This window comes from Mastigoproctus giganteus, chromosome 4, assembly GCF_048544385.1.
Source record: "Mastigoproctus giganteus isolate SK-2022 chromosome 4, ASM4854438v1, whole genome shotgun sequence".
In the NCBI taxonomy this organism is placed as follows: domain Eukaryota; kingdom Metazoa; phylum Arthropoda; class Arachnida; order Uropygi; family Thelyphonidae; genus Mastigoproctus; species Mastigoproctus giganteus.
Genome location: NC_143578.1, coordinates 230,573,742 through 230,587,134, shown reverse-complemented (window position 1 = coordinate 230,587,134; position 13,393 = coordinate 230,573,742). Strand labels below are relative to the sequence as shown.

Here is a 13,393-nt window from a genome sequence, read left to right as displayed (position 1 = left end):
TCCCAAAAACAACTTGCCAGCATGTGGTTGCACTTTTACCTTTAGGTGGGGGGGGAGGTGATTCTGCATGCTTCCATTGTTTTGATATTTGTTTAGTTTCAGGATCATAATGATGGATCCAAGTTTTGCCCATAGTGACTAGCCGTGAAAGAAACTCCTCTTGCTTTTCCTGGCACATAAACATTTCATGTGCACATTGTGCCCTTTCCTTCTTCTGGTAAGGGGAGTTGGAAGTCTGAGACCCCATGTAGCAGACAATTTACTCATGTGCAACTGTTGATGGATAACATTCTCCACGACCCTACACTAATTTGGAGCTCTGCTCTTTCTAGTGCTTTGACACTAATATGGTGATCTATGATTAATGCTTCAATTATTGAACACTCCCTTCTGTTACAGCAGTTGCTGGGTGTCCTGGGATCTCTTCATCATGCACTGTGGTTCTTCCACATTTGAATTGTTTATACCAATGGGCAGTCCTCTCCATAAACAGTGACCATTTCTTCATGGACTGATTTGGGTATTTTCCCTTGCAGATGTTGTTTGGTTTTTAGGAGCATTAGCAACTAAGGCCATATTGCTCCGGGAATATGCGGTGGTCATTCCCTGACCTTCCCGCATCCTCCGTATTTGGTGGTGACGGGCTCGAACCCCGGTCTAATCAAGAAGCATATGCCACGCACTGCTGCTCCTTCCTACCTGGCTACGGGGGTGCCTCCCTTGCAGAAAGAGGAACCAAATCACCAATCTGTATTCAACTTTATCCATTGTGACACCAGTTCATTCAGCACTACGAAAAAAAAAAAAAAAATTAATTATCAGATCAAAACCAAAATTTGTGTGGTTGCTATAGAGATTTCAAGATATCAAGCAAAAAAAAAGTCATCTTTCTATCACAACTACTTCTTTCTATCACAACTACTTCTGGGTGAATAAAAACATTTTTGAGGCCCCCCCCTCGTAAATATTGATCAAAATTTTGCTTAATTATAAAAAAAGAGATGCTATCTGTAACTGAAATATTAATAGAGAAAGTTATGGAACTTCTTTTTTTTTTTGTGAGAATTTCAATTATCTGTAACTGTTACAGATGACAGCTTAGTTTTTGAAATGAAGTTTTTGGACAGTCCAAAAGTCTGGCCACAAACAAAGTTCATCCAAAATTAAACACTGTGATCAGGTATACTGTCTTCTGCTGGTTTTATGAATCTATGTTTATTCCTCACATTTTTTCTAAGAAATTTTATTTAATTGCAAATACACTTAAGTAAATGCATTCTGAGCTAGACTTTTTCCATTTATGGAATGCTTTTTTGTTACATTTTAATATGATTAGAAGTTCTTAGTTTCTGAGGCCAAGAGATTTGCAATTGAATTCTGCCATATGGAAAATAAGTGAAGTGACTAGGTAATTGTGAATCTAAGTCAGCTGGTTAAGGTAATCTAGGAAAAAAAAAACACATTTTTCTAAAAATTTCCTTTTAAAAATTCTTGAGGTTGTGATTAAATGACAAATAGATTATATCTATAGAAATTTAAATCAAAACACTATAAATATTATCATATTATTTCAATTCTAAAACACTGAAATTTTATTTTTATTTTCTTAAAATGATTTCAATAATCTAATAAACAGTCATCAAGAGAAAAAAACAAGATCAAAGTTTGTTTTTAAATACATAAAAAATATTTAAAAATAACATTTTGCTTCTCAGTTTTTAATATACAATACTCACATCAAAAATATTCACAACAGATTTTTTCTCCTGGGAAGACAGAAAAATGTCATATTCCTCTACACTAAAAGAAACTTCTTTTGGTAATTTTGGTAGTATTCCATCATCATCTGTTTTCAATCCTTCACAACCCAGGCCAATTGGAGGCTAAATGTGTGTGCATGTATATAAATAAAATAAGTTAAACAAGTTTTAAAAAAAAAAAGTTAAAAAAGGAAAATAAGAAATGAAAGAAAAAAGAGAAGTCTTAATGGACCAGTGATATCAGGCTACTGATATCACTGGCCAACAAGGTTTTGCTAACGTGAGTAAAAGACATTTTTTGTTAATTAACAAAAAATGAAAAAAGAAATTAACATTTTTTGTTAATTTGTATGTGCTGATTATGAATATGACAGTAAAAAGTTTCTAATCACATCAAATTTTTTTAGAAAAATGCAAAAACAGTTTAAAAAAAATGTAAAACAGCTTCAAATCAATGAAATCATCCAATATCACACTCTGTACCTTTCCTGGTCAAATTTATTGTAACAAACGAGACATATCTGTGTTGTTTAATAGAATACTAATACCACTTTTTAGTTTTATGGCCATGAGGAGTGGCTGCTCTGAGTTATATTGCTATAATCCTTATTATATGGTAGCACGTTTGGACCCTACAATATTTCTGGTGGTCAGGGTGCCTCTGTGAAAGACAACTTGTTTACACTGTCTTTAGCTCTTAAATGTACATTTTTGGGGTTGATTGTGGCGTTATAAAGTTCTGTTTTGGTCATGTTAAAACTCATGAAATGGAGTGAAAACTGCATGTGTGCGTTAATTCACCAAACAGTTTTTGCTATGTTTGTGGATAATTTACAGTGAAGTCGCAATGTTGATCAATCACAAAGGTGAAACAAGCTTATTATTTTTATTTTGGTGTTAACATGGGTGATCAGGTTAAAAGGTGGGCACCATATATGTGCTTTGTAAATCTGACTGAATGGATGAAAGGGAACAATTCTAAAATGCCTTTTTTTGCTGTTCTGATGATCTGGCAAGAACCAACAAGTTACCTCAAAGATTGTTATTTCTGCCTCACAAATACTAAGGGGATTTTCAAGGAAAAATAGTTAAAAAGTTAAATAAAATACCCCAACCTTCTGTCTGCAATAAGACCAGTGCCCATACACCAGATCTCCGTATTCCTATTCCTCCACCTAGTTGTGAAGAAATCACTATTCCAGAAGAAGAGCAAGAGTCACTAGAGACCATACCTGTCCCCTCAACATCTGCCGATCCTGGTTACAATCCTGAAAATGACAAAACTCACACTTAATTGGGCAAAGTGAACTTAATGATTTGGTTAGGGATTTAAATCTTTCAAAGCAACAGGCTGAGCTAGGCAGATCTAGGTTGCAACAGTAGAATTTTCTGGCAAAAACCATGAGGATTTCTGTGTTTAGAAACCAAAATGAAAAGTTTGCCGGTTATCATATGGAAGGTTTGTGTCTGCAAAGATGTAAACAGATTGATGGATGAACTAGGGTTAGAATACAATCCTGAAGAATGGAGATTATTCATCAATTATTCTAAACTAAGTTTAAAAGCAGTTTTGCTACACAATGGTAATATCAAAACATTGGTCCCAGTGGCTCATTCGGTGGCTATGAAAGAAACCAATGATAGAATGTCATTGCTGTTAAATGCCTTAAACTATAAGAAATATCGTTGGGGAAATCTGTGGTGATTTAAAAGTAATCACTTTGTTGCTTGGACTACAGGGTGATTTTACTAAGTATTGTTGTTTCCTGTATTTATGGGATAGTCGAGCAGTAGAATGTCATTATACTGTGAAGGAATGGCCCATCAGAGAAGAATAAGTTCCCAGGAAATTCAACATCAAATGCACACCTTTAGTGAAACCTGAAATGGTGCTTCTCCAGCCTTTGCATATTAAGTTGGGTCTCATGATAATTTTGTAAAAGCTCTGGACAAAAATAGTGAAGGTTTCGAGTACTTAAAAAACCAGTTTCCAAAAATTAGTGATGCAGAGTTGAAGGAGGATATATTTGTGGGCCCACAAATCAGATGGCTTTTAAAGGATGAAATCTTTGAAACTAAACTTAATGCCACTGAATCAGCTGTGTGTAAATCCTTCAGAGCTGTTGTTAGCAGGTTTTTAGGGAATAAATAAGTAGAGAACTATAAAGAGTTGATAGAAGAATTGTTGCATAACTATCAAAAGTTAGGATGCCAAATATCACTGAAGATACACTTCCTACATTCACACCTGGACTTCTTTCCAGACAACTTGGGATCTGTCAGTGACGAGCAGGGGGAATGATTCCACCAAGATATAAACACTATGGAACAGAGGTATCAAGGATGATGGGATCCAGCAATGATGGATGATCACTGGTTTCTGATAAGGGAGGACCATTTTGCTCATAAGAGGAAAAAATAACTGTAAGTAGTACAATTGCCTATTTTTGCCTCAACTTTTGTGGGTTAATCACTTACTTAAATCCAAATAGGTGTTTATAAAGTTCAATATATGATTTTTTATTCATTTGGAATGTTTACTGGTCATTATTTCTATTTCAAGCAATTAATTTACAAGAAAAGTAGTCATTTAGATAAGTAAAAATTCACAATTTTTGGGAAAAGGAGAACAAAGCCATAACAGGAAAATGTGACATGCTAAAAACTTTCTACTGTCATTTTCATTTTCAGCACATGCGATTTAGTCAAAATCAGTTGATTTTATTCATGTTATCGAAAGTTCAAAATTGTTGGCTATTTTAATCAGAGAAAACCCAACGATCATTATGAATATTAGTTACTACTAAAAATAATGGAGAGAGAGGTAAATATAAGTGTGAATAGAAATAGAAAAGAAACAAGGAAGGAGTAAGTGAATGAAATAAATAAAAGTAATGGAGAGAGAGAGAAATAGACATAGAGAGAGAGAACAAAAGAGAAATATAATAGATATATAAAAAAAGATCATAAGAAATAAGGAAGAAATCAGGAAGGAGTAAAAGTACTTTTTGATCAAAGTAATAGAGGGGAAAAAAACATATAGGAAATAATAATAATATTTAATACAAAATGATATTATACTAAAGAAAAAGGTATTGCCACATAATGCACAACCTTGGTGTCACTTTTCAAGAGCTTGTCATCAAGATAACATAGAAAGCAAACTTATACAGCATCAGCCAAAAAAAAAAAAAAAAAAAACTTTCCCATTTCACCCATCCGGTCACTCCAAATATCTGTCTAGTTCAGCCTTAAATTTATTTAAGCTATCAACTTTCACAACAGATGGAAGTCTGTGGCAGCAACGAACTACCTGCTGGTAAAAGCAAACTTCCACACATCTATTCTACAACTGTCTTTCCTCAATTTGAATCTACGCCCCTTCAGGTTCTTAATCTGAGCTAGCGGAAGTATCCTGTCAGCATTGAGCCTGCTCAAACCATTCAAAGCCTTATACACCTCATCAGATCACCTCACAGGATCATCAATAGTCAAACCATCTATGTTAAGTGGACCAATCTAATTCATCCCCTTCCTTCTAGAGTTTACATAAGTAAAGAACTCTTTGCTGTTTCTCTTCACGTCCTTTGTCAAAGATTTCTTGTAACCTGCCGTCGCCTGACTAACCTCCTTTGTGACTTGATTACAAACTAGCTTATACCTGCCATAAGCTTCTGTGTCACCTGATAATTATATGCATTCCATGCATTTTTCTTTTCTGCCACGAGCCTCATTAATTCATCCGACATCCATTTAGGCCTGAACCTTGAGCAGTATTTCTTAGTTGGTATGAAAAGCCTAGTAGCCTCCAAGATTAAGATCCTGAAGGCTTCCCATTTAGAATTCACCATTGGTAACATCATCAGTTGATCCCACTGCATAGAATTTAAAAACTGTCTGAGACCACTGTAGTCGCCTTTACGAAAACAAAAACCCTTCCCTTTACCCTTGATGGTAGTTACATCTTTAAGTAAATCCCACATCAGTACACTGTGATCAGTGTCACCTAGTAGTTCCTTTATCTGCAAATTCTTAATGCATGAATAATCACCGCTGATAATCAGATCAAAGGTATTGATCTGATTATCATGTTCAAGGGTTGCCCCTCAAACATGTTGCTGTAGAAAATAATCCTCCAATAAATCCACAAAAGTCTTGCTAGCATGTGAGTGACCAACCCACAAGTTGCAGTTAATATCTTGAAGGTTAAAATCCCCCATTATGATTTACATTCTGATTTACTGGCCCACTCTATTTCTCTGCAGAATTGTTTGTTGTGCTCATCAGAGTGATTAGGCCTATAACATACTCCTACTCTCATTTTCCTTTTCTCAGTGTTTATGTCACACCAAAGAATAGATTTCATGTGTTTCTTAACTAACAACATAACCCCTCCTCCCTTCCTACTCTGTCTGTCCTTTCTGTACACATTGTACTCCCCAAATCAAATTCTAATTCTGTACTGCTTATATCTGTGTGACACCATGTCTCTGATATCCCAACAATATCTGGCTTTGATGTCTTGATCAGCACTTCAAATTCATCGATTTTATTTACTATACTTCTAGCATTAATGTACATGCAAATATACATGCACTTGTTCTTACTCAGATATTGACTGGAACTTGTGGGTTGGTCACTCACACACTAGTAAGACTTTTGTAGATTAATTGGATGATTGTTTTCTGCAGCAGCAGGTTCGAGAGGCAACCAGAGAGGGTAATACTCTTGATCTGGTTATCAGCAGTGATCATTCATGTATTAAGAATTTGCAGATAAAGGATTGATGTGGGATTTACTTAAAGATATAATTACCAGGGGTAAAGGAAAGGGTTTTTGCTTCCGTAAAGGTGAGTACAGTGGTCTCAGACAGTTTTTAAATTCTGTACAGTGGGATCAACTGACGACGTTACCAACAGTAAATTCTAAGTGGGAAGCATTCAAGGAATTAATCGTGGAAGCTACTAAAAGTTTCATACCTATTAAGAAATATTGTTCAAGGTTTAGGCCTAAATGGTTATCAAATGAACTAATGAGACTCGTGACAGAGAAAAAAAATGCATGGGATGCATATAAATTATCAAGCGACTCAGAAGCCTATGGCAGATATAAGCTAGTCTGTAATCAGCAGGTCACAAAGGAGGTTAGGCAGGCGAAGGCAGATTATCAGAAACCTTTGGCAAAGGATGCTAAGAAAAACAGCAGAGACTTCTTTACTTATATAAACTCTAAAAGGAAGGGGATGAATCTGATTGGTCCACTTGATATCGATGGTTCGACTGTTGATGATCCTGCTCAGATAGCAAACAAACTGAATGAGTATTTTGCATCTACATTCACACATGAGCAGTTATTAAGGTTTGAAAATGGCAGAAGGTTATCAAATTGTAGAAGGTTGCTTAATGATTTTTTAATAACTGAGAGCAAAGTGGAAGAGAAATTGTTGAAGTTAAACATAAGAAAGGCACCTGGGGTGGATGGGATCTATCCAGTTATATTAAAGGAGACAGCAAAGCAACTAAGCAAACCCTTAGCCATAATTATGAGAGCATCCTTGGACTCAGGGGAGGTCCCCCACGGACTGGAGATGTGCAAATGAATCCCCAATTTACAAAGGGGGAATGACTGGTGACACGAGTAATTACAAACCAGTTAGTTTAACTTCTGTTCCGTGTAAAATAATGAAATCACTGGTTAAAGATGCATTGCAGGATCATCTAGACAAGACTGCAGCAATAATTCAGACACAGCATGGGTTTGTTAAGGGGAAAAGTCTTGTCTGACAAATTTGATAGGATATTATGATATGGTTACAAAGGAACTCGATGCAAAAAATAATTTTGATATCATATATTTGGATTTCAGGAAAGCTTTTGACACTGTTGCGCATGGAAGACTATTGTACAAATTGGAGCAGAATGGTAATAAAGGTAAGTTGCTACAATGGATAAAAGGATGGCTGAGTGGGAGAAGACAGAGGGTGGTAATTAATGGGTTCTGCTTTTCGTGGACTAATGTTATTAGTGGAGTCCCACTGGGTTCAGTCTTGGGTCCTCTGTTGTTTTGTATATTTATCAATGATATTGATGAAGGTATATCAGGCTTAGTGTCGAAGTTTGCAGATGATACAAAGGTGGCAGGGTTGTTAATGACAGTAATGGCAGTGTGCTACTGCAACAGGATCTAGATAATTTGGGAAGATGGGCTAAGAAGTGGCAATTGAAGTTTAATCTTGACAAATGCAAAATACTGCATATGGGTAGAAGTATCCCCAGAGAAACGTACCAACTGTGTGGTACTACACTTAACCTGGTAGAAAATTAAAAAGACCTGGGAGTAATTGTGCAGTCAGATATGAAGTTTTCTGAGCGATGCAGACAGGCTGCCAAGGCAGGTCATGGGGTTTGTTAATGATATATAGGAATTTTGCTAGCAGGAAGAAGAAGGTGATTGTCCCTCTGTATAAAGAAATGGTCAGGCTGTGCCTTGAGTACTGCATACAAGTCTGGAGGCCTCATTTTAGGAAGGATGTAGATTTGCTTGAGCATGTACAGAGAAGGGCAACAAGATTGGTGAGGGGAATGAAGGGATCCTCTTACCATGAGAGGCTTAAGTTCTGCAAATTGCAGTGGCTGGAGACTAGGCACCTGTGCAGTGATCTGATTGAGGTGTATAAGGCCTTGAATGGGTTGAGCACGCTGAATTCTAATGGGATCCTTTCACTTGTTCATATTACGAACCTAAGGGGGCATAAATTCAAATTAAGAAAAGACAGGTGTAGAATAGATTTCCGGAAATTTGCCTTTAGCCAGCAGGTGGTTAATTACTGGAACAAACTTCCATCTGTCATTGTGGAAGTTGATAGGTTAAATAAATTTAAGGAGGAACTGGACAGGCAATCGGAGGGAATGGCGTGATTTTTTTTTTTTTTTTGGCTGATGCTGCATAAGCTCATCATAAGCTTGCTTTCTTGCATCACATGCCACTACTACTACTACTACTACTCTTAGATACCCTACCACAGCCCACGTATTTACTTGTTCCATGATGACTCCCAGCAGCTCTTGAAGTCCCCAGCAACTAGCTCTCTAGGATGCTGTTTATTACAATAGAAGCAGTGCAAGAATCACCTTCGCCTCTGCCTGTGGCTACCGTTAATCTTTTAGTCTGTAAATTCCCCCAATCTAGCAGTTTTCCAACTCACCTAACACTGCCCAGATAACATCAGCAAATATTCTTGCACCCTTTCTATTTAAGTGTATCCTATCCCCATCCCTGTAGAAGCAGTCTCTCCTGTTAGCAAGCACAGACCATGCTGAAGAAATTCTACCCCGTAAGCCTTGCACAATCTCTCCAGGGCTAACATGATTGACAAGGCTCTCCTATACTCCCTCCTATCATGTCTGGGCAGAATTGCAGACACTTCCAAATTTAACCCTAACTCGTGACTTTTTTTCCAGCATTTAGATTTACTTATTAAGTAAATCTGCAGATCTCTTATTGTTAAGGTCATTAGTGCCAACGTGTATAACAATATCATCTTTTGTGCCCTTAAAAGATGATATCTGCCCTACAACATCATCAACTTTTGCCCCTGGCAGTCATACCCTGGTCCTATTTCACCTAGCCTTTTTGCATAATATATTCCCCATCTCCCTGACAATAGAGTCACCGGCAATAACTAGTTCATGTGGCATCAGCGCATTCTGCCTTGGAGATTGCCTCTGTGTTGCCTGATGCACAGGAGTGAGCTCTGGCATTGAGTTGGGCAGCTGAGAGCTTGATGGGCCCTTCATTAATTTCTCTGAGGGTATTTACCCTACAACTCAAACTCTCATAGATGCCCATCAAAATGCTGAGTTGGCACCTAATTTCTTCACAGTCTCTGTGCCTAGCACACACACACACACACACACACACACACACACACACACACACACACACACACACACACACACACACACACACACACACACACACACACAAAGACATTCTCCTTGGCTAGATCATGTTCTGTTCTAGACAGGTCTGCAAACATAAAATGAAGAGGAAATTAAGGCCAAAATGAGAGTAAAGGGGGATTTCACATAATAGCATGTAGTTTCTTCTCTCTCTCTCTCCCTATCTCCATTACTTTTATTTATTTCATTTGCTAACTTCTTTAGTTTTTTTTTTTTTTCTATTCGTGCTTATATTTACCTCTCCTCTCTCTCTCCATTATTTTTAGCAATAACTTATATATTTATATATATATTTATATATATAAAGGTTAAATGAACAGAATGGGGAGGAGGGATTATAAACTAAAAACTATGATTGGATCTAGGGAAAACATGAAAAATACAAATAAATGCAAATAGCACAAAAAAAAAATAAATAAATAAATAAATAAATAAGAAAAAGAAAGTACATATTTTAGTTTATATTCCATGCTCCTCCCTGTTATTTTCATTTAGCCTTTATATATTCATTATGGTCATTGGGTTCGTTCTGCAAAATGTTGTGTCCCTAGTCCATAAACCATATATATGCATATATATATTTTTATGTAAATGTGTATTAACTATATAATATCGGTGTAAATACACCATAGTTAACCCATAGATTTGAGCTACGATTGTAGCGTAGAAGGCATCGTTTTAATTGTATCTCATAATGTGGTTGCCTTCACAACAAGATAGCTACTATTGAATTACTTCAAATAAATAACGCTTCTCTAGTAGAGAAGACTACTGTTATTTATTTTCAGCGTACCACCACCCAGACGATCGTTTCGAAGCTTTTTGGCTTCGTCATCAGTGGGCGGGTAGGTAATACAACAAGCCATCTCAGTTGCGAAGTTATATCCTATGAGAGATGCCAGAAGGGTGTGGTGGTAATGTATTTGGAAAATTAAATGCACTAGGCATAATCCTTATGGGTTTTGATAATTAACTATATAATATTGGTGTAAATACACCATAGTTAACCCATAGATTTGAGCTACGATTGTAGCGTAGAAGGCATCGTTTTAATTGTATCTCATAATGTGGTTGCCTTCACAACAAGATAGCTACTATTGAATTACTTCAAATAAATAACGCTTCTCTAGTAGAGAATACTGTTATTTATTTTCAGCGTACCACCACCCAGACGATCGTTTTTAAGCTTTTTGGCTTCGTCATCAGGCAACCACATTATGAGATACAATTAAAACGATGCCTTCTATGCTACAATCGTAGCTCAAATCTATGGGTTAACTATGGTGTATTTACACCGATATTATATAGTTAATTATCAAAACCCATAAGGATTATGCCTAGTGCATTTAATTTTCCAAATACAAGTAAATGTGTATTATAGTTAAAAGTCATTGTCTGGCTGTTTAGCTAATGGAGGCGAAATTAGGAAGGTAATTAGGATAGAAATAAGACACTCCTGCCCTCGTATTACACTAACAGCTCAGAGTGTAGAAGAATTTTAGTTGTAGAAAAGTAAATCTTCTTTTTTTCTTTACTAAGTTTTTTTCTCTCTTCCTTTTCTGATGAATCCATCTGTGATTCCTCACTGTAATCTTCTTCACCAACCCTTCCAGTTCCCATACTTCTCCCTACTGATTCCCTATCCTTTTTCTTCTATTCACATTCACTTGGGTTTTCTAAGTGAATATGGGCAAGATGATTAGTAGATCTTGGCTGCCTCCTCATGGCAGGGATGGAAGGCGGGACGGGGCAACCAGTTGTTTCTGTTTCTCATCTACTAAGAGCCAGATGCCGGTCGCTACACAACAACAGAACAAACACTGCACATTCACACTACATTTTACATAAAAATGGCCGGCTTTGGCGTTTTAACTCCACCACAAGATGAATAACAGCAGCTAATGGGGAAAATGCTGGGGGTCTTCTGTTTCTCATCTACTAAGAGCCAGATGCCGATCGCTACACAACAACAGAACAAACACTACACATTCACACTACAACATTTTACATAAAAATGGCCGGCTTTGGCATTTGAACTCCACCACAAGATGAATAACAGCAGCTAATGGGGGAAACCCTGGGGGTCTGCATCTCAACACATGAATATTTGAATACTTGTAGAAAAAAGTAAACATTAGCATTAGCATTAGTAGAGGCACACGATGCAAGAAAGCAAGCTTATACAGCATCAGCCAAAAAAAATAATAATAATAATAAATAAAAAACCCTTCCCATTTCACTGATCCATTGATTCCAAATGTTTGTCTAGTTCTTGAATTTATTTAAGCTATCAATTTCCACAACAACAGATGGAAGTTTGTTCCAGCAATCAACTACCCGCTGGCTAAAGGCAAACTTCTGCATATCTATTTTACAACTGTCTTTTCTCAGTTTGAATCCATGCCCCTTCAGGTCTGTAATCTTAGCAAGAGGAACAATCCCCTCAGCATTAAGCCTGCTCAATTCATTCAAGGCCTTATACACCTCAATCAGATCTCCTTGCAGGTGCCTAGTCCCCAGAAGCTGCAATTTTCAGAACTTAAGCCTTAAGAACTTAAACAGTATATAAAGAACATAAAGCTGGTGCTCAGGTTATCTGGGAGCACAATTTCCCATCTGTGTTAGTAACAGCCCTGGACATATATGTGTTGGTAGTGGTCCATGTCCGGGGCTGTTACTAACACGGATGGGAAATTGAGCTACAAGATAACCCAAGCACCAGCTTTATATTCTTCGTTCATTAGCATTAGCATTAGTAGAGGCATTTGATGCAAGAAAGCAAGCTCATGCAGCATCAGCCAAAAAATAAAAAAATAAATAAAAAATAACCACTTCCACTTCACCCCTCTGTTCGTTCGAAATACCTCTCCAGCTGAGCCTTAAACTTATTTAGGCTATCAACTTCCACGACAAGGGATGAAAGTCTGTTCAACCAACAGACTTCCATCCCTTGTCGTGGAAGGGATGGAAGTCTGTTCAACCAACCAACCACCCGCTGGCTAAAGGCAAATTTCCTCACGTCTATCCTACATCCGTCTTTCCTCAATTTGAATTTATGCCCTCTCAGGTGATTATTCTGAGCAAGAGGAAGAATCTCATCAGCATTGAGCATGCTCAAACCATTCAAGGCTTTATACACCTCTATCAGATCACCTCGCTGTGTCTAGTCTCCAGACACTGTAATTTGCAAAACTTAAGCCTTTCTTCGTAAGAGCACCCCTTTGTTCCATTCACTAATCTTGTTGCCCTTCTCTGTACTCGTTCCAGCATCTCTACGTCCTTCTTGAAATGAGGCCAACAGACCTGTATACAGTACTCTAGGTGTGACCTGACCATTGCCTTATACAAGGGAATAATCACCTCCTTATCCCAGCTAGAAAAATTCCTATATATCATCGACAATACACCATGAGCTACTCTTGCAGCCCGTCTGCACTGCTCAGAAAACTTCATATCTGCCTGCACAACCACCCCCAGGTCCTTTTCATTCTCTACCACTGTCAGTGTAGTACCACAGAGTTGATACATTGCTCTTGGGTTGCTGTTTCCCATATGTAGTACTTTTTTCCCATCTGCTCAACCCTTCCAGATCCTGTTGCAGTAGCATAGTGTCAGTAGTGTCCTTGACAACCCAGCCAACCTTCGTATCGTCTGCAAACTTGGATTAAGCTT

At 37.4% G+C, this 13,393-nt stretch overlaps 1 protein-coding gene across 1 annotated transcript in view; it reads right to left on the bottom strand.

Moving 5' to 3' along the window:
* The window catches only part of LOC150087474 (uncharacterized), a 223,247-nt gene that overhangs the window by 147,340 nt on the left and 62,514 nt on the right, over window positions 1-13,393 (bottom strand). The window contains exon 7 of the mRNA XM_090372498.1: window positions 1,737-1,883. Within this exon, the coding sequence (XP_090228624.1) occupies window positions 1,737-1,883 (147 nt within the window). The remainder of the gene's footprint in view (window positions 1-1,736; window positions 1,884-13,393) is intronic.